The sequence below is a fragment of the Rhipicephalus microplus genome, chromosome 3 (assembly GCF_043290135.1).
Source record: "Rhipicephalus microplus isolate Deutch F79 chromosome 3, USDA_Rmic, whole genome shotgun sequence".
NCBI lineage: Eukaryota > Metazoa > Arthropoda > Arachnida > Ixodida > Ixodidae > Rhipicephalus > Rhipicephalus microplus.
Genome location: NC_134702.1, coordinates 2,618,546 through 2,640,083, shown reverse-complemented (window position 1 = coordinate 2,640,083; position 21,538 = coordinate 2,618,546). Strand labels below are relative to the sequence as shown.

The window sequence follows — 21,538 nt, the reverse complement described above, 5'->3', positions numbered from 1 at the left end:
TCAAGTAGGTTCCCAAAAATACATTAATACTGTTAATAATACATCTCTTAACATTAATTACCTAAGCGCCTGCATATACGGTGTGGGCAGTGAGTGTTGTGCAGCACGAGATGTCTTTTTTTTTTTTACTAGCAGACGCCGCATGCATCAGCCTTGTGAGGGGAGATAGGGGGAGGGGAGCAACAGTTTTGTGGGCGTCTTCCTGGGCTGGTACGAGGCGTGAGCATGCCCAGTGGGTGTGTGGAAGACGCGACATCTAAGAAATGCTCCGCATTTCGAAAATTGCCACAAATTAAGATCAGCTGACATCTGCAGCTTTCTGGTAGAAATTCTCGTTCAATTGCAAAGCAGCTAGCATAACAAAAAGCTTTTTCCAAATTATATATAATATATATTTATATATTACTGCATCGTATCTGTAGTAGATGAAATTTTTAATTAGAATATGACCATAACTTTAACAAGCAATTTTTGGCTATATTAGAAAGATGCAGAAGGGACTGCAAAAATTTGTAATGTCTTTAGAAGTTTGTTTTTGAAGGTATACCTAAAGCACATAATTAGAGTGAAGGTTAATTGGAATTAGTAAAGTGCCCTAATAATGAATGCTCTTAGAACGTTTCTCGAAAGAGCATTGGAACTCTGCAATGTTTCTAGTCGCCATGCACTATGTCTTGGCGAAGCTAGGAAGGGCACATCTTAACAATGCAACTTTCTCCTGAAAACTGTCAGGTCTTTCTTCATTTGTCCCATTTTTGCAATGTTTCCCCCTCAGCGTCACGTCTAGAGCTTGGAATATTTCCTGTTAATTCTCTCAAGCAAAGTTCTCTTTTTGTGTCATAAAGCCAAGGGCAAGCCTTTAAATGAGTGAATACCACCTCTTGGAAGTGTTCAAACTTCCTAGTTACCTACCGTAGCTGAAGCCTAACACATGATGCCACTGCAGTTTCTATCAGGCAGGGGTTCTGTATACTTCTTAGTGAATTTAACATTGCAAAAAGGACAAAGCACACACTGTACTCCATTTTATAGAATATATTTGCAGTACATACATTCAAACATTGTCAGTTGCACTATGTTTATCATAGCATGCTCTGAACAAAACATACATAATTTGTGTAACATGCATATGCCATCCAGTTTAGTGACATCTTTGGACATCCCAAGTACTACATGAACGACAGCAACAGAACATCTTAACAACTATATAGAAGGGGAAGGGTGCTGAACTTGAGGCCAAACACGTTGGACGGTTAGACACTCTTTCAACAGGAAAGCACCAACAGATTGCACCACACTTACTGCTTCAAATGCAGTCCCACAGACAGATCAAAGAATACAGAATAAAATGTTGCACTGTGCCTAGTCATTCCAGGCAAAGAATGCCCCTTGCTGAGCCCAAAGCAAGGTGGCCTTTGCTCCCGACTGGCATTCAAGAACTAAGAACCATGTCGTGCCTCATTTGGACAGTTTTCTGGTGCAGTATAACAAGCTCACTATTATGAACACACCTTAATCCACACTTGAAAAGTATTTGAAACTGTGCTCATGTTTTTATAGATGTCTGGAGGCTATTATATTGCAATGGTAAATGCAACTTCCAGAATGCGCCATTCAATGAAGCACACCGTCGGTGTCCTAAATACGAAAGCCTTTTCATCCGAACCTGTATTGACAGTTTTAGTACATTTAGGGAAAATATGAGCATGCGACTCAGTTGGTCGAAGACAGAAGAAACGGAAAAAGTCCACTAGTAACACCACTATGTTTCCATCACTGACCACAGTGGTACGCTTGTATAGATTGTAACAACAAAACAAACTGAAGGTTAAAAAATTCAGCAAGAAAACAGTTGCAAGCAAAATACAGCAAGGCTGCACTAAAGTTTTAGTGCATTGGATGTGAACAAATGAACAGTGCTCAAAGCCTTTCTTGTGGAAGCAACCAATGCCAACAAAGTGCAAATTTTATACCTTTAGTACTTGAAATGAAAGTGGGTGTGAAGAAGCCACTATACAGGCTCCTCAACAGAAACAACTAGACTATTACTACAGTTCAATATTCATCTGAAGAAGGAACACCAAGCTGTTTCACAGGGCAGGAAGATTAAAAAATTAGAAGCTTCAGAAGCAGTTGCTGTTCTTACCAAAAATCGATAAAGACGGAGAAGTGATGAGACAAAACAAGTATAGATGCCTGGAATGAAGTGCATGGCTACTGCTGAAGGAATCGCCAATCAAGTTTCAGTCAAGCAAAAAACCCTCCTCCCACAGGACTCACTTTTTTTTTTTGCAGGGAAAGCAAACCTGGTTTCTTGAGGAGCACATGTGTAGAAACACGAACAGCGGCAATCATTAACAATGTTACAGTTATCATTGACACATTCGGTTTGGCAGCACTGTGCCACGCCACTATATGGCGATACTGTTTGATAGCTGCAAAGGAAGAAGATGTACATTTTAAACAACTAAAAGTGCTCTGAGCGCCCATGCCTGCCCCCTACAGCGGCGAAAATGGAGGGTGATCATGCAGTGCTGCCAATCCTGGTGTGCATGCCTATCATGACTGGATGGTGTGCGCTATATACTTCTGCTAGGGCTTCCCAAAGCTAATGTTCACTAATGTTCATTGCTTCAGAATGAACCAACACATCTTAGTAAGCTAATGCGACAGCACAAGAACAACCTCTGAACAGTCAACAAAGCGCAGTAGCAGGATGATGCAGTGATTCTAGGAAAAAAAGGAACACCCACCGGTGACCCTTTTCGAATCCTGGCACATTCAGCAGACAGCGGGAAACATCAACCACTCCACAGGGACATTGCCCTCGCTCTACTGCCAGGGCTAGCAACGAGTCATGAAGAGCCTCTCACGCACAGCAAGGGACTGTATATATGCGCCGCACATCTCTGGCTTTCTCACCTCTGAGGAAGAAGCCGAAGCGGCTTCGAAACGTCAGGTTTTCCTAGTATATTTTGGCATGACTTTTCTCATTCTTTCTGGTAATGTTCACCTCTTATTTCACGCCGATAGTACACCAGAAAATGACATTTCTTGGTCTAACTGAACCATACTTATTTTGATGCCCCGACCTTGGCCCAAATCATTACAACTGTAGTGCTTGGCAACTTCATGTGTGCCTAACGATGATTGTGCCACATATGGGTAGCCTTACTGAATAATTTTTCGAATGGGCACTTCAGTACTCAAGATCAAACGTTTTCATATAACACCATGGCTGCTGGATGCAAACGCTTTTAGTTCAGCCTCCCATTCTGAAAACGAAACAAGAAAATTGAGTTCACCATCACACCACCAGGGGAGGACAGGACAAGACGATCTTTCCTGTGACACACAAACTTCTTCAATACTATTGAAACCTACCTACTTTACACATACTGGTGCTTGAACAGGTGATGAAACTGAGCACATGTAACCACAGGGCCTATTTTTCCAATATACAAGATGGTCACAGCTAACATATTTGGAGGACCTAGCATAATATGTAAAAATTCTTCACTATTTAGGTTACATCACTACATTCAGATAAAAGCAGGCTTGGAAAATTGTAGCTGCCACTGGTAACTTAATATGAAACATCCTAAATTTGTTTTTTGTAACAGCTTCTAAACATGTTTATTACACAAAACATTTTTCACATGACACGTGGAAGCTAATGCTTGTACAACAATCTCACAAAAATGAAATCGGGCTGTTTAGGACAAACCTCGCAGCACGGTATCTTGCATTCTGCACTGCATTGCAACAGTGAGCACGAAAGAAAGACTAAGGATACAGGTAAATTTATTGGACAGAGAGTCACACCTGGCCTCACTACTTTCATCAATAGTGGTGCCAGCCAGCTTTAATAGCCATGGCACTGGTGAGTGTGCGACCAGTGATAAAATCTAACGATCCCAGCACTGGTTGTGAAAATCTGTTATGCATTATGTACTAGTGTTCAGCTGATTGACAAAGGCACGTACTTGTGTGTGAAAGCATTGATTGATATGTGGGGTCTAACGTCCCAAAACCACCATATGATTATGAGAGACGCCGTAGTGGAGGGCTCTGTAAGTTTCTGACCACCCGGGGTTCTTTAACGTGCACCCAAATCTGAGCACACGGCCCGGGCCTACAGCATTTTCGCTTCTATCGATAATGCAGCTGGGATTTGATCCTGCGACCTGCGTGTCAGCAGCCACTAGATGTTTGTGAAAGCACTCTAGAATAGAAAGTTATCACACCTATTTAGGCTTTCATACTTGCAATTGGCAGGAGACACATTGGCAGAATGTATGCAACTGTCAGAGATTTGCATTAAACCAAGAAAACGAAGGCTATGCACAAATTTTGGGACCGACAACTGGTCAGAACGTGTCACGGTACCCTGGTCAAAATGAAAAGATGAAATCTTAATGATAGATTGAAGCCTACTTCTGGCATTCTGAATACGATTTATATATTTCAAATCACATTTCAACGAAACATCACGCAGCCTAGCAGAACAATTCATGCAAACCATAATCATCTCCATTTTGTGCTGCTTGGGTCATGAGGAACAAGCAGCATACTGAGAAGTTGTGCTGCCTTCGTGGCGACTAGTGGAACAGGTGATGCATGATCAGCGAGTGCATGCCTAGCCAGCAATAAAACCCTCCCATGCTCACCCTTCATAGTTTGCAGCATGTGTATATCATTTCATATTAAGCAGATAGAAAAACGTGATTATAAACATTTCAGTGTTTTTGGCATTATCATTCCTTGATTGGACACTGAATGGTAAGTTTCCTACAACACTAAATAAAACAGGTTAAGGAGTAGTTGTTGGTTTCTTTACAACTGAGATCGCCAACTTTGTTCATTTTTTTGATTTATTGAAAACAAGTTAAGCGATTGCCAGCTTCGTTTTAAAATACTATTGGTCACTCTAGTAAAGAGCCATATATACCTTGCCATTTGCTGTTATCATCCTGTTGCGAGCACTTATAAAATTCACACACCATCTCTGATGAACGCATTTATGTGAAACCCTTTAAACAAAGTTATGATGTCAGATAAGATGTGATGCTAGAGAATGTGAGCATTCTCTCACATTACCTAGCATCACATTGCATCATTAACAATACAAACGTTTGTTGTCCCACACTTGAAATTAGCCCTGCCAGGCACATTCTACTAAGAGTTAAAAGTCGTTAAAGCAATCTCGCAGGTATAGGAATAACTTTGTTGAAAGTTCAGATGATGCATTACAAGCTTATCTGCATTACAGCCATTCATGGTCAATCTGATGTAATGTTGCTATGAGCATAGTGGTTATTTATTCAGCCAAAAAGCAAGCAGGTGGTCCTGAAAAAAGAAATGCAGGAAGCCTGGCAAGTAGTTGGAAAACTGAAGTCTGTAATAAAAATAAACTCAACTGAATGTGATGACTGCGATAACAGAGAAGCAGTGAAAAAAAACAACAACGAACAATTGATACAATGCAGTATTATTGGTGTTAGCGAGAATTCACCACAGTATTGATATTCTGTGGCAGTTCTGATGGCAATTGCCTCTGACACTGTAGCTTCTCATGTCGTCTGCCATTGAAAGCATACGCGCTTGCATCCAGCCGCCGTGGCGCATCCAAGCTTATCACAAATGCAGATCGTGTATGAAGAGGCATACATTGATGCTACTAATGCTTTGATGTACTGGCAAAACATCAAGTATGGTAATGGACAATCCGTTTAACCTCACAGCAGATAAGAACAAAGCACATATTCATAAGGTTATATGTACCTAAGCTGCTGCTACGCACATATTTTACATAGCATTCACCAGAACGGCATGTTTACTGCAAGCAATAGCACTGCCAAGCATATTATGGCCACATCCTTTTAAATACAATCTGTATTGTGCAAGTTATACCTAAAGTGGATGAAGAACAGCACTGGACTCAACAACATGAAGCTCCGGTTTCCAACATGTGGCAATAGCACTGCACAGTCTTATACACTCAAGTCCCAATTAGCACAGTTTGATACTCTTTTTTTAACACACCAAGTATTATTACAGAGGCAAGCAGTCAAAAAGTGTGCCATTGATATATCAGCTAGGAACACTCAACAGGCTACATGATGGCTCGTTATCTTTGCTGTCGCTGACCTGATCACATTTGGTGAATGGCCCTTCTCCAGGCATAGTGCTGAATTCATCATTCACACAAAGGTGGGCAATTACTCCAATCCCATCATGCAAGAAAAACTCTCTGCCCTCACATGGCGACTCACGCCAAAGGCTTATGAGTGCCAGGTGATAAAGTCAGAGCTACCCAAGTGAGAACCACAAACCTTTGCCATTATACAGAGTGCGATGAAGGGACTAAAATATCCTCCAACAGCCCTTGAAACATTTCTGAAGCAGGAGACATGCAAGGCCATCTAGAGCGATTGTAAGATTATTGAGCGCCGCCTCTATTTTTTTTTTCTGTGCTGTCGCCTGAGCGCCGCCGCTCCCGCTGAGCCCTCTCCTGCTACTCTCTCAATTACACCCCCCCCCCCCCCTATAGCGCTAGACGGCTCTGCTCTACAGTGCAGTCCACTTATAACGATGTCGAGAAAACCTAAAAATATGATCGTTATAACCGGTGATCGTTATATCTGGACTGCCGCCAAAAAATCGTCGCCGGACGTACCTTTTGTAGCTCCAGGCTTCATTTTGCTATTTTCACCAATTAATAAATATTGTAGATAGTAGGATGTCAAAAACAAGACTTTATTTCTTACTCCCAAGAACGCATCACGGGTTCGCTGAGGAAGAGAGACTGACCGACGGCGGGGTGGGAGCAGTGGGAGGAAGAAAGCACAGCCAGAGGTACACAGCCGGAATGCCAACGAGGCCCCGCCCCCATGCCGCCGCGCCGCTTTGCTTTTCGCTTTTTTTATTTTCTCTCTCTTTCCCGCTTTCGTTCGGCAAGCTACGAGTAGCTTGCCGGCTTGCCGTTGTAGAAGGCGGGGAGCCGCGGAGCGCGGCGCTTTGCTTTTCGCATTTTTTTTAAAATTCTCTCAGCCTCTCCGCGGTCGACGCGCGGCGAGGCGCAAAACGTGACACAGCTGGCGCCATCTGTAGCGCGTCGCGCCAACTCGCGATGCTCTCCTCGGCTTTTTGAACGGCCGGGACGCGCTGCCGGCGCTGTCCTGCAGTGGCGGCAGATACGTGCTCGCCTACGCTAACTTTTCGTCTTGTCTCGGCATAGTTCGTTTCAGAGGAACTTATCAATCTAAATGTTACGATTATTCTGAATGAAACATGCCGTCCACGGCAAACTTTTCATCGTTGTATCCGATATGCGGTGGATAACATATCGTTATATATGGTTTTTTTCCCCATAGCCCCAATGCATAAAATGAGACTGTTAAGTCGACCCATCGTTATAACCGATATATCGTTATATGTGGTATCGTTATAAGTGGACTGCACTGTATTAGCCTCTAGCAGACGATGCTCTCTGTCGCTCGCGCGCCGACCTTTCATGCTTTTTCTGTCTGCTAAAAAGAATCCCGAACGTAGTTCGGAGTTGTTGCCATTGCACTAAATGAAGTAGTATTCATGTGCAAATAACCATAAAGTTGAAATTACTCTTACCCAATAATTAATTTGTGTCTCAGTCAACTTGCAGAGGACAAGCTTAAACTGTCGTTTGGTCACAGTGGCAGTTGTGCGTTCATCTGTATGCTTTGGTGGTGATGCTCTCTTGCCGTTCCATCAGTCACTATGAGCTACTGTTTCGTTCCATTCTGTACCTCTAGCCAATGAAAGAAAGAAATAGGAGTGTCCTTTCACGAAGATACCAGCGAACACGGCACTTTATGAACGATGACTAGAGTGATCACGCGAAAGAGCTGGGTGCCGAATTCCACGTCAAATTTTGTGGAATTTTGTGAAATTTTGTGGAAGCTGACTTCCGCGAATATACGAAGAGGCGCATGCTAAAGTCTGATGCGGTGCCGAGTGTGTTTCCCCTTTACCCGGCGTACATGAAGAAGGATCCACCTAAGGAGAGAAGCTGCAGCAGCATACAAAAGAGGAAACTGGTTTCCTCTACGGATGCATTGGAAAGTCTTCCAAGTTCAAAAACCGATTTGCGCCCTGCATTGGTACCAGAAGTTCACGCGAACAGGTCTGAAGAAGTCAGTGTGCCCAGCTGTAGCTGGCAACAACCAGATAGTGCTTCTTCAAGCAACATCCAAGACTTGCTTTCTTTGGCATCGGATAGCGAATACTGTCAGTTCGCAAAGTTCTTTGAGACAACAAAAGCGTATCCAGCAGGAGAGGGAACAGGTGCACGTGCCTTGAGGTCAGTTGGTGCGCAAGCTGATAGCAGGAGCTCAGCATCGACCTTCTTGGAGCGAAACAAATGGCGTGACAAGAGCATGGAACCAACGAAATGAAAAGCTGCAGGCAATAGTCAACACCTACAAAAAGGAGCTGAAACAATTAAAAGAGGAGTGCAACGTGAGCAAATTTCTTCAAGTCGGTAGGATCTCGAATCAGGGCAGCACTAAAGCCAGAGTTATTATGGATCAAGTGCTAAACTACAAGGTGAAAAAACCGGAGTGATGGGAAACCACTATAAGACAATGTGTCATTTTGCGGAACCTCTCAACCAAACCATAAGAATATATAATGACAGAGCTCTTTGCCCTCCCGTGTAGAACTATGCTTCAAAAGTACCTGGGAGCTACTCCCGGAGAAATAGGTTTCAGTCAACTAGTGAAGCAAAGGCTCAACGCTGAAATGGAGTGCCTCGGGACGGGGCAGGCCAAACTGTACAGCCTCGTCGTAGATGAAATCAGGATCAAACAAAGGCTTGAATACAACAAGCAAAGAGATGTCTTTCTGGGAGACGTTGACGACATGGGCGCTTTAAACAATGTTTTGTCCGACTTGGAAAGGAGTGAACTAGCGAACTTGCTTTTGTGCTTTTTGATCTGTGTGGCCTTAACACTATGTTCCGAATCCCAGTGGGATACTTCACTACAGCCTGCACTGGTGAACTACTCACTGAAACTACCAAGCACATCATCAGAACAGCTGGAATTCAAGATAGTCCGAGCAGTGACTGATAACCACAAAATAAACGCCGCTGCAGTGAAAGTGTTGCCGTGTGGGAAATCAAAAACCCGAGTGTCTTATCCCAGTGACCCTAGCCGAAGTTTGTTTCTGGCATTTGATCAGTCACATCTTATAGAAAACATCAGATCCCAATTTCTAGCATAAAAATTAGGAAGAAATGGTGAAATTTCATCAACTTACATAAAGGATCTCTACAGGATGCAGCAGGGCTTGACTCTCAAGTCGGTACGTTTTCTCATGAGAAAACACGTCTATCCGTCAAACATTCAAACATAAAAAAAAATGGGAGTGAAGCCGTCCAGTTGTTTTTACCAGCCGTGACAGTGGCTTTGTCTTTTATGAAAGATCAAGCAAGCAGAGCACACGTGCGACGCGAAGTCTGCCAGTGCTGGCCCAACCGTCGAGTTCATGAACAATGTGAGCAGATGATTTACTATCATGGACGTCAACAGCAGCACCATCCAGACTAGAGAATTCACTGATCCTGAATACACCAGGCTTCATTGGTTGGAACTTTTTTTTTTTAATACATTGCAAGAATGCAAGCGTACCAATGAAATTCCTTACAAAGGAAACTCACAATGCACTCGTATTCACCACGGTCACCAATGTCCAGTGCATCACATTTCTGTTGCACAGAGGGTTCAAATTTGTGTTAAGCAGAAAATTTTCAAGTGACTCTATTGAATCCGTTTTTTTTTTTTTTTTGTACCCTTCAACGCAGCGCTGGCTGTAATGACATGCTAGATGTGAGAAGCGCTCTTTCGGGCCTCGAGAAGACATGCATCGTTGCGGCTTCACACGCCAACAACGTACAAGGCTCATTTGTTTCCACGGGAAACATTATTAGGAGCAGCGAGCATGTCGCCAAGTTGTTCTGCAGCCTCAGCGCAGCACTTGCTGCATGAACTGTGCAGCTCTTTTAGGCCGTTTCTTCCTACGCCAGATATCTACGCTCTCATCGAAGGTTACATATCCCGTGTTGCGGTTGAGAAAACGAAATGCCAGTGCTGCGTGTCCCTGGTCCTAAGGCACCAGCACGAACGAACTGATTTCCTACTACGATGCTTATGCTACACCACTTGTGTGCGTTCTGCATGCCCAAAGAGGTCTGTAGACGCGATCCTTCTAGACCGCACATCCCTCCATAAGAGACGTGCGTTATGCAGAGTGTGGACATAATTGTTGGCCTCCCGGTACTGCTCTGTGACCGTTGTGAAGAAGGCCAAAGGCATAATTTATTACAACTTGTATGCAGAAAGTTCAGGAAGCCGCTGTTCAAAAACTATGCCGTCGACTACACCGACGAAAAATGCGTGGCCAGGCTTTACCAAAGGAGGCCGTTGCACCGCGCACCTTTAATGCGGGCTGACAAAAGTGGTTTCAGTTCATCCAGTTGTTTCTTTACTTGTCATCTTTATTACTTTCTTACATTTTCCTCTTGTATATATAAAATTGCTCTGTTTTGTTTTACTACTTCAACCTTCAATATTTTGATCGGCATTGATCGCGTCGTTAGCATGGCATTCTCCTTCGAGCTCCGATTACGTTAAAACGGTGAGACACCTTTAAGACGCTCTTATTTGTGATATGCTATCATAAACAAACAGGGAAATTAGGAATTACCAAATGCGAGTGAATGATATATTGCATAAAATCAGAATTGGCTGCGCGTCATTTTCACATAGGAGTCAGGCAAAGAGAGACTGTGCGAGAGGGTAATAACCTGATGCCACCACGTGGTGACTTGGAGAAACAGACCGCCAGGCGCGGAGCAATGGGAACTGGCATGAAGCAACAGGCAAAGAAAAAATAGAGGAGGCACTGCATTATTCCATGATTTCAGGGCGACATTGTGATACTGAGCTTGCTAGGAGAATTCTTATACTATGGCAACAAATCTTGGCACCTGCTCAAGCTGTAGCCCACGCAGCGTGTTTGGGCCAATATCTTGCATGTTTTCGCTTATTACAATTAACTTTAGTAAGACATATGCAGTGACGGAAGTGCCTTCTTAGTTTTGAAGCAGATATTACATTTACCATAAATTAATCGGAGTTCAGCGCATTGTCTAAGCATTTCGTAAATATCATTATTTCTGACTAAATATATTTAACAGACAACAATCAATGTGAATTTCATGTACTAAACAATGGCAGGTTGTCAAAAATGTGCTGTGAAATGAGCTATAATTCAAAATACTAGTATTTGCTGAAGAAATCAAATCAAACCGGAAAAGCTGAGTGCCACGTTTTAGAAGTAACCACAGCACTATGTAACTGTTGCCAAATAGATAATTGGTATGAGACAAGAGCCAGTACTGCTAATTTTACCATATTAACCTGCATATCTAGCTGAGAAAAAACAGCCAAATGAGTCATTTGCTTTTCACATAAATGAGATTAGACCCGACAATGGCGCACACTAGTAGCACACTGGTTCGTTTCAGTTTCTTTAGAACTTGTGAGTTGGTTAAACAGTTGGTCATCCTCCTCCCCAAAGTGTCATCCTGAAGCAATTACTAAAAAAATGCTGTTTAGAGCAGCGATTTTCTTTTGGAGCAGTTTGAAGCAATTGGAGCAGCCCTTCCATAGTTTTATTATCTACACCTAAGAGTATTGAAAACCGCAGCTGCTTTACTGCTAATGCAGATTTCAGTATGCAATACAGTTAAAACTCAATCTACCAAAACAAATTTTTGGAATTTACCAATGTAACGAACAAATTTCCATTCTCCAACAGGTAGCCGTAGGGTGCAATGTTGTTACTGACTTGGATCAGTGAAGCTATCATAAAACTCAACTCAATTCAATGAGTTAATCTTGGATTAAGTAAAAACTGCACTGATCTCTTAATTTCGACACAGATGGGTTTCTCTTCGGGCGCACTCTGTAACCTTATTGCATCTAGTGAGATGTTTAATTAAACACACCATCGGCTTTGGTGTCCCGTGTTGATATCACAGATCTCCAAAATAATGGCGTCATTCAAACTCCACGTGATTACATCACATGACATCATAGCTTCGTCAAACCACGTGAGGTGCAGAAAGCTTTTGAAGAGCCGGAAAGAAAGCCTTCAAGTTGTGTGAAGTGAATGCACCAGGAGTTCTTTTTTTTAATTACTATACCAAGCTCTGCACATGCCTACATAGAAACTTACGCAGCAGTCGACCGAATGGCTCTGGGGGGTTCGTTGCTCCTGCAACATAAACATGGTGGTTGATTTTGCTATTTAATAGTGAAAGCAGCAGCCCATCTCCTTCCAATATTTTTTGCTTGGCCGCTTCTCCTGGACTTTGTATATCGGCAACTAGTCATGGCTTCATGTGTGACACTCGCCTGCAACGCCTCATGACATGGCTTCCCATGTGAACCTTTCAGACGAGCAGGTGTGTATTAGTGGCGAATAAAATGCCGATTTCGGGTGGCAACGTTATGTCAGATTTTTCAAGAAAATCTTTTTCTGAATGTTCCGATACCCAAGTTAACAAAAGAAAGTGTGGTCTTCACTTGTCTAGTTTCAAGTGTTTCAAAATGCCCTTGGAACAACAAGTGTGTTTGAAAAATGGTAACAAGTTCACTCATGTTCGTCAGCATTGCAAGCCCACCATCAATTTGCATGCTGCTGGCCGTTCTATCGAAAGCTGTGAGGGAGGCAAGCTGTCCTAAAGCAGTGCAATCAAGTTCATCAAGCTTCTGCACCAGCATGTAGATGCCACTTTCATTAACGAGTTGAACAGTAATCAGCATCAATATTGATTTGTACTTATACAAACAAAGGTGCATCACACAAGGAGGCCATAGTCCCACTATCACATTGGTTTGCAAATTAAGCAGAAGAGGCCTTGTGTACAATGCAGACTCAAAGGGACACTAAAGTGAAATGGTAAATTACCAATAAATGATACTTTGAAAACTGTAGTGTAATTTCACCACCATAGGTTCACTAATAGATAATACAGCAGGTTTCACTTTTAAATTTCCCGCTGAAATCTCGCATAATGATGGATGTCAAAGTGCTTTTTTTGCATTTGAGCACAATTAAATGTGAAGTCTCTGGCTTCAGCAGAAGACAATTTTTACTGATCAGGAACTATGTCTGTGACATTAAATTGCCCTGCTTACCCTCTAAAAGCTTGGTATTTTGAAAGGGTCTTTCTCTCTAGTGTCCCTTTAAGTTGCAGCGGCTGGATGGAAGGGCAGACACTAGTGTCATCATCCATGGTGCTCCTTGTGGCCAGAACTATGGAAATAAATGCTGGAAAGAAACAAAATCATCTCTCTTTCATTGTGAATGAATATTTCTTGCAGTGAAAAGAAGGCAATGTACAGGAAATAATAACAGCTACGGCAAGCTGGAGCCACAGCAACCCAGTGCGCACAACTTTTTTAGGTACGTTCAACCAAACTTCAGTCACATGTTTGAGCATTCAGTTCAGACAAGTCAGAAAAATCCTACAATTCAAACAATCGTATTATCTTCAGATATCTCATTTACGGCACACAAGAACCTTACCCCAACTGTGCCCCTGTAAAATCTCACAGCAGCGATTCATAAAGGAAATTCGGCAAATAGTTTCAAAATTCAACAACGCCCAAGAAATAACTACTTCCGTACATAAGTGTGCACAAGGAAAGGCTGAGGCATCTGAGTGGGTGAGGAGTACTGAAACACAGGATGTAATCATAAATGGGCAAACGAATGGAAAAGCATCTCATCTGGAACATAGGACAGATAACTTAAGATGATTTACCGGGCAACAAGGTGACGGTCACAGCGGCCACAAATGAAACAAACCTATTGAATTTTGTTGATGTCACACATTCTCTATAAAGTGTACTCTAATAATAGGCATTTTATACATTGAAAATTCCATGAAATTCGGCTCTTTAGATTATGTAAGTACCTAACATTTGTGGGGGTGCTGACACCCCCTGTAAAGTTGTTCGCACTGCGTGGCGCACGTGTCTCGCCCAAAAGCCGTATATCGGGTTACAACTACTGGGCAGTAGGTGGCATTGTGTTCGCGTTGATGACCACTATCATCATCATGGTGTAGCGCAAACGGTGACCCCTGGCGGAAGGCAAGCCTTGGTGGTGGGCGAGAGTTTGAGTGAGCCTCTTTTGCGCGTGGCAGTTGCCGCGAACAGTTGTCTCTAGCGTGGGTCCCCGGTGCGTGGCACCGCGGGCTGCGCGTCGGGGGCCCTCGTGGTAAGTCAATCGCTGGCAACGCCACCCTGGGTGTGTTATTGTGTTCGTCATGTTATTGTATTTGTCATGGAGTGTATGGTAATATTGCATACGAATGTCCTAGTGTGTTGATAATGGTTGATGTATAGATTCGGCGAACGATATCGTCGTTCAAAATTAGTTAAATAAATGTGTGTATTGTTTGGTTTGTACCGACCGTGTCAACTGTGTCTGTTCTCTCCAAGAGCGTGGTGGTGTCAGTCACCACCTCGAGACACCACACATTTACAATGCTTTGAGTGTGAGCCGTATGCTGTAGCATGCAGTGTGAAAAAGTATCTGTACTCCTGTGCCTAAGGTTATTGCCCATTATAAGAGACACTGATGTAAAAGACAAATAAGTATACGAGACACCAGTGTGGCTATATTGAAATAGGGGTTGATATAAAATACGGCTCCCCAGTGCATGTCTCTTACAAATGGGTTCAACTGTATTGCCAAAACCGGGGCATATGAAAGGCAGAGAGTGCAGTACAAGCATGGGAGGGACTGGTATCTACGATTGTTTGCTTTAGCCATGAACAAATGAGGGTTCGATGCGGCAAGCGAAGTGCAAGAGCTTCAGCCTGCTTCCATTATGAGCAAGTGAGAGAGCAAATGCAGAGCACCATTTCAGCTGCTATGATGCATTTCAGCCCAATTTGCAAATTAAGTCATTTCAAGGTGCATAATATATTAGTGCAAGCAACTGGTGAAAGAAAGTGTTCTGTGCTTCATGTTAAGTAATCGTCAATTTTTCTTTCTCAGCTGGAATTAGCCAGGGATATCTGATAGTACTACCACAAAGGTGATGACAACTGGCTGCCACATTATGACATGAATGCTTCGAGGCCTCAGTTTCATTACACCAGTTATTATCTTCTGAAGCCCATTCCAACAAGTGGGAGGATGCAAGTACAAGGTGTGGCACATATTTAAAGGAGTACTGGCACAAATTTTAAAAATTTTCAAACTTGTTCGAAATAAAAGTACTGGCATCGAAAAACTTAAAACAAATAATGTGGTGCAGGGGAACGCATCAAATGTACTTTTATTACCAGTACCATAAAAAAAAGACACTTTCGGTTTTGATATGGAGGGGGTGGCTTTTCAGTGATGTGGCGGCGTACTAGCAGCAAACCTGTCTGCTCGTGGTGCACGTAAACAACGATGAGTGAATTGTTGTCCAGAAACCTGATTCCTGTGGATTCAGGCACTATCGTCACTCGTCAAGATAATGTCCAGTGTAGATACTCGAAAACTTTAAAACTTAAATAAAATATTTTATACGCCTGTGTACACCAAGGTAACAAAAAATGTCATTTTTTACAATGTCACCAAATCGTGTCAGTACTCCTTTACAATAAACGCCATGAAACCCTTGCTTCAGCTAACTGCATCACACCTTATATACAGGGGCATCTTTGGGTTTCACTGGTGCCATCTATAGAAGCAGTTCACTCGAATTTGTGTGAGCGGACCTGACCAGGGAGACAGGTCACCGATCCTGCTCGTCTGAAAAAGAAACACCGGTTCTTGCTTCAAAGCATGCTTGCCAAATGACGCAACAAATGAAGAAAGGCTAAAGTCCTGGAATGGAAAAAGTGTCGCGAGCATCTAGCCCACTGCCATACTGGGACAACGGAGGCTGCAGCAGCATGGTGTTCATTTTAAAGGCCAACTCCGGCGACTTTTTGACCATGTGAAAGAAATGATGTTTCTATGTTCCTGAGACACTCTTGTCACGAGCCCAATAGCTGAAATGCTCAGAAAATTTGAAAATAATTTTTAATAAGCAAAAATGTGCAATACCAAAATCCCAGTGAGCACCCTGTCTGCATATGACACACTATTTGGTAGAGCCGGAGGCCGTATACTAGTTCCGCCAGTGCGGAGTACGAAAACTGTGAAAGCCAGTCCAGTGAAGCACCGGCCAAACACCACAGAGGAAAGAAGAAAGCATTCGCGTGCTACACTTGTGCCAAACATCGCCGCCGTCGCCTAGTGGACAGCGCAATAAACGCTGTAGCGGTCAAAGTAGCAATGCCATCGGCTGCGTCACTTCCGTTGACATGCCAAACATGACGTCACACAGACAGTGTTGCCAACAATTCTGGCAAGTGAAGTGAGCTTTTTGAGGAAATCTTTAAAATTCATTTGCAAACGATAAATGCATCACTCAAACCTGTGATTTGGCATAAAGTACAAAAATGTGCAACGGAACATACCCAGCGAATTTCATGGAGATTCATTGACCCCGAAAAATCGCCGGAGTTGGCCTTTAATTAAGTGGAATAATGCATGTTCTTGCAGCCTTGAATGAAGCGTGCTATCATTGTGCTTAGGCAGGAAAGGGTGGCAGTTGCCTACACATGCATGCATACTAGTGTGATGAAAGAAATGAAAACTGCTCGGTAAATTCATGTACCACCGCCTATCTGTTGACCCCACTAGCATGACGCAACCAAGAATGATTCCAACGTAGGTGAAGGTGTGGTGAAAACAAATGCAAAACAGCGGAGTGTATGGGTGTCACACTTCTATTCATCGCCTCTGTGTGCGCTAGAATACGTGATAAGTGGTCACGCAGAAAGATGTAATACAATGAATACCCATCCAATATTTATTTTCAAAACTTTTGCCACAGCTCTGCTCATACCCATGCTATAGGAGCCGCAATTATTGTTGGTTCATTTTCCTTGTGGCAGCCCTTTATAAAGAAACATTTACAACATCAGAGCAGCTGTTTCGTGAAGCTAATAAAAGAGGACTGAAGCTGACACTCCACCAACAAACACCTCTAGCAACTCAATAAATAATGTCAACCATTCACTTTCAGGAGCTTTAAAAATAGGTGCTGCAACCACAAGCACAGCCCTCAACCATTCTTTGACATGTTCACAGACTTGTTGACAATGAAGCGTCAGAACAGTACCGTAAGGTTTCTTAATATTTTTTAAATACATGCTACAAAAAAATCGCCATGCGAAACCACTGTGTGTTGGCATCCAGAAGATACTAGCAAGATGAGTGAGCAGAAACAAACTCTCTATTTTTCTTGTTCTAGTGACAGATTCAAAGAGCAGTGACATCAAACTAGAGATGTGGCATTCATTCAAATGCTCAGAATGCATTAGTAATCATTAGTGAAGTATCAACGGTGTCCGTTTTGTAAATGTTATTCCATTTCAAGTATGTCCAAATGCTTGATGGCGCAATGCGCCATGCAACATCAACAACATTGTGACGAAAGTATTTTGACGTGTTCAGCGAATTTCTACCTCAGGCGCTGAGTGAGTCAACAATTTAAGTGTGGTCATCACGGTGCCTACTCTGCCTGGCAAAGGCTTCCCTTGTTTTGCATTTCTTGGTTTGTGCAGTGCATTTGTGCGAGTCCTATACTTTCGTTGTGCTACTTCAAATGATTTGTTCGCGAGCGTGAGTGCGATTATTCGAAGCTACGTTCACCTCGAACACCCATGCATGCATCTCCAGCTGCCTCTTTCAGAATCACTGCTCTGAAGAGGATCAAATCGAAAATGGTTTGCCAAGCAGTGTATCCATATTCTTCAGATCGCCACTTGTGGATGCTGATGACGGTGGCAACAACGACAGAGGTAGCGAAGGCATGCTTACATGTGCGTGCAGAGCAGACAAAATGTCAGCTGAAACTTATGTCACCATTTCCTGTGGTCATGTGATCAGATGGGGTGTGTCCATAGGAGCTGTCTGCTTGGCAGTGCTCAAAATTGGTGGGCTTTGCACCAGTTTTGAATTCAGTTCGACACTGGCAATACTATCCCTCTGTTGCATAGTCAGTGCCGAATTCTTACTAAGGGATTGATAACTACATGTTAACGCGACATGCCCAAAAGTTGATGTCACTGCTCCTTTTAAAAAAGCGGTAGAAGAGGAGAGACGCTGTCCTTGAGAAAAATGGAAGCTGCTCTTCTACGAACCATTGTGCTTTGCAGCGTCTGCTTGCCTACCTATTTTAACATCTGCTCCGCACACACCATTTCTTAACACCGTTGCTGTGGGTTACCTCCAGTCGACATGTGTGCTCACGAGAGCAGGTGGCTGAATGAGTTTCGTGTGCCTTGACAAATGGCGCTATGCGTTATGACAAGCACAAGAGAAGGAGAAAGCCTGTGCATGAACAGCGGCAGCAGAGGGAGTGAGCAAAGGAAACAAGCGGTGGTGGACTCTGACGCAGAATGGCAGATGCTGGCCAACACATCTGCCGCAGCCGTTAAGAGGTCAGGAAGACAAGCAATCAAATCGCCTCAGTTCACAGCCTTACAAGTCAAATGCTGCCACAACGAAGAGTTTCGTGGAGTGCTCCCTTTCTTCTCTTGAGCATGCTCGAAGCTTACACAGGGAGAGGGCAGGAAGCAGTTATGCACACCTTGAGTGCTCGTGACCAGACGCAATCAGTCTCTCCCCTTGCTATTTTAGTTAGTGGGTGTGGCTTACTGTGTAATGTTAGCAGACTATGGAGCATGGCGCTGGCATGTAGCAGCACTCCTTGGTAAGAAGTGCATCTCATCCAAATTCTGCTTTTGATTTATGTTGGCTATAGGCAAATAGCATGCTAAACAGTAGGCGCTGGCAGTGCCAAAGAAAGTGAGCAACAGCCTTTGCATGAAAAGGGCGCCTGAGAAAATAGCAACTTAGTTCTGTGCCTCTAAACTCACTGTAAAATGCATGTTGAGAAGATACAGCTGAGCTGTTAATAACAGTGCCACAGGATGTGTTTTCTAACAAAACCCTATGACTGAATGCAGGAACAGCGCAACCTACAAGTAGTTACTACTTCGTAACTACGGAAGCGAAAAAACTACGAAAGCGGTTTTTAAAAGTCAGCGCTCTTTTCTGTCCTTGTTTTTCGCTTCCGTAGTTACGAAGTAACTACTTGTAGGTTGCGCTGTTCCTGCATTCAGTTATGTCCTACCAACTTGCCCAAGCTTCCACGCTTCAAAACCCTATGACTTCTAAAAATTTATTAACGAAACTTGAAGTGAGGACAACAAAGGTGTTGAACTAACGTAACGCAGACAATGGAAAGAAAAGAAGAGAGACGAAAGAAACCCTCGTGGTACAAAAATTTTGGGAGTGCAGAAGCAGCGCGTGCGGAAGAAGAGCGGCGGAAGAAGCGGCTATGTGGACAAGAAATCCCGGTTCTGGTGCACGCCTGGTGCCTCTAAGCCTGTGGCTCTTAATGGTTGGCATAAGTTCTCGGGCAGCCCAACAGTGCACCTGACGACAACTGTTCACGACATACCACTTGACTACTCCGGCGGAACATCGAATCCCCCCCGAACGGCGTCGCGTCTGGTACACTCCTGGTTTCCCTGGCCTGTGCCAACGGCGATGTGCGCCTCCCGACTTTTTATGTGAACTGATACTTGATTTGATACCTATTGGTACATATCCACTTATGGTGTATTATGTCAATTTCTTGTCTATTTACTTGCTTGTCGATATTTATTATATTGTGAGGACTCGGCAACATAGACATGGCGATGATATAACGAAAATGACTTAAATAAGCAGCAGCTAGGGCGTCAACACAGCCATGGTGCATGCGTGCACCTAGGAACAACTACGAAACAGCATCATGACTAGGTCAACTTGTAGCACAAGGCTGCCAGATTATGTGCAGTCCAAAATACGACTTCTCTTTTTTTGTAAAATGCTCGAATGACATTTTATATCACATCCCACTCCGTTTTTTTTTTTTTATGTCTCAAAATCTTGCAGCCGCCAACACATCTATATGGTCCGCGAATCCTGAAACACTGTGGTTTTTCTTTTTAAGGTTCTTCATCTTGTTCTAAAGCTTGGCCTGTTGGCATACCTTGATGTTGTCCCGACGTTTCTGCTGGCACTCTATCTCGCGTTGCTTGACGTTCTCAGTGCTTGAATCCCACCTTCAGTGGCGCCTTCCTTAAAATATGGTCACTTCTAACCTGTTCTTCCTTCTCCTGAGCCCCTTTCACATTCCTTAAGGTGCTTCACCTCCTGTTGACCTCCTTTTCGGCCTTATCTGCACTAGTAGATGGGTCAGTCAATTCAAGCTGACTGTAGATGACGTAGCTGTCACGGTAGAAGGCAACTGCACACTGTGGTGCCTTTCCTGCTTTCCTGGTGCTCAATGCGGCTAGGCCTTCTTGACTCATCTTGTGTCGCTTATTCTGAGTTGGCTTAGCAGCTGGCTTGGTGGCTTGTTTGTCGTTCTTGCACTTACGTTCTGCAGGTCTTTTACTTCGGAGAGCCTCGATCCCATGGCTGAGACGCTGTTGAAGCTCATCCAGAGAGCTGACAAGTTCCCATGTTGTTGAGTGCATGCTTGCCTTGGCGTCCTGTTAATTCTTTGTTTTTAATTCCTTGGCCTGCAGCAGCTGGCTTGCTGTCTAGTACAGTCTCTGTTCTAGCTGTGCCATCGTGGTGACCAAGCCTTTTGCATTAAATACTTGACATTGGCCCTCCATGAAATCGTGATCCTTTTTGCAACATCTACTTAGTTGATGTGCATATGCTAATGCATCTGGCAAAAGGTCGGTAGAATGCTCAGTCCCTTTGCAGAGTGCCTTAAATCATAACAGGCTAATGCGAAACGTTAACTTCTTGCTGCTGTGGGCCTACCTGAGCACAACGTAGCTATGGTACGTGGCATGTCCAACGTAGCATACGTCATGCAAAGTGTTGCGGTTCATGCGGCTTCAGCTCAGGCAACTCTTCATTCTGGTCGATGGGTAAGCATGGGGTTTGGGAGTTATCCGGCAGCGGCAAAAACTGCGAAGAACTTTTAGAAGACGTAGCTGGTGTAAGAGAAAACGTTGGGCTACTACACAAGATAACAGCGTTTGACATTCTTGGTAGCAGCTTGTCCAGGCATCGCATGACAACACCCTTGCTAGGATGGTGAATTTCTGATGGATGAGGTGGCCGGACAAAGAGCTAAGTGTGAGTGGCTTCAAACCAGTCTTCCCCAGGATTAAAAGCAAGGGGTTTCTAGCCAGAACTAGAACCTCAAGCACTGCAGAAATAGGCCCCAGCATGATGCGAGTATATAATATACCGATTGGCATGAAGACACCGCCACCTACAACAGATATAAGAGGCTAGCAAAAGTATCGTGTACTTGGAACAACTGTCTGGAAACACATTAACAGGCCCTACA

The 21,538-nt window shown here is 43.6% G+C and overlaps 1 protein-coding gene across 3 annotated transcripts in view; it reads right to left on the bottom strand.

Annotated features, from left to right (window-relative positions):
* Positions 1-1,020: 1,020 nt before the first annotated feature.
* LOC119184305 (tyrosine-protein phosphatase non-receptor type 11) overlaps positions 1,021-21,538 on the bottom strand; it is a 167,877-nt gene continuing 147,359 nt past the window's right edge. For all 3 annotated transcript variants that reach the window (XM_075888727.1, XM_075888724.1, XM_075888725.1), the window contains one exon: positions 1,021-13,380. In XM_075888727.1, the coding sequence (XP_075744842.1) occupies positions 13,338-13,380 (43 nt within the window). In that variant the 3' untranslated portion in view covers positions 1,021-13,337. The remainder of the gene's footprint in view (positions 13,381-21,538) is intronic.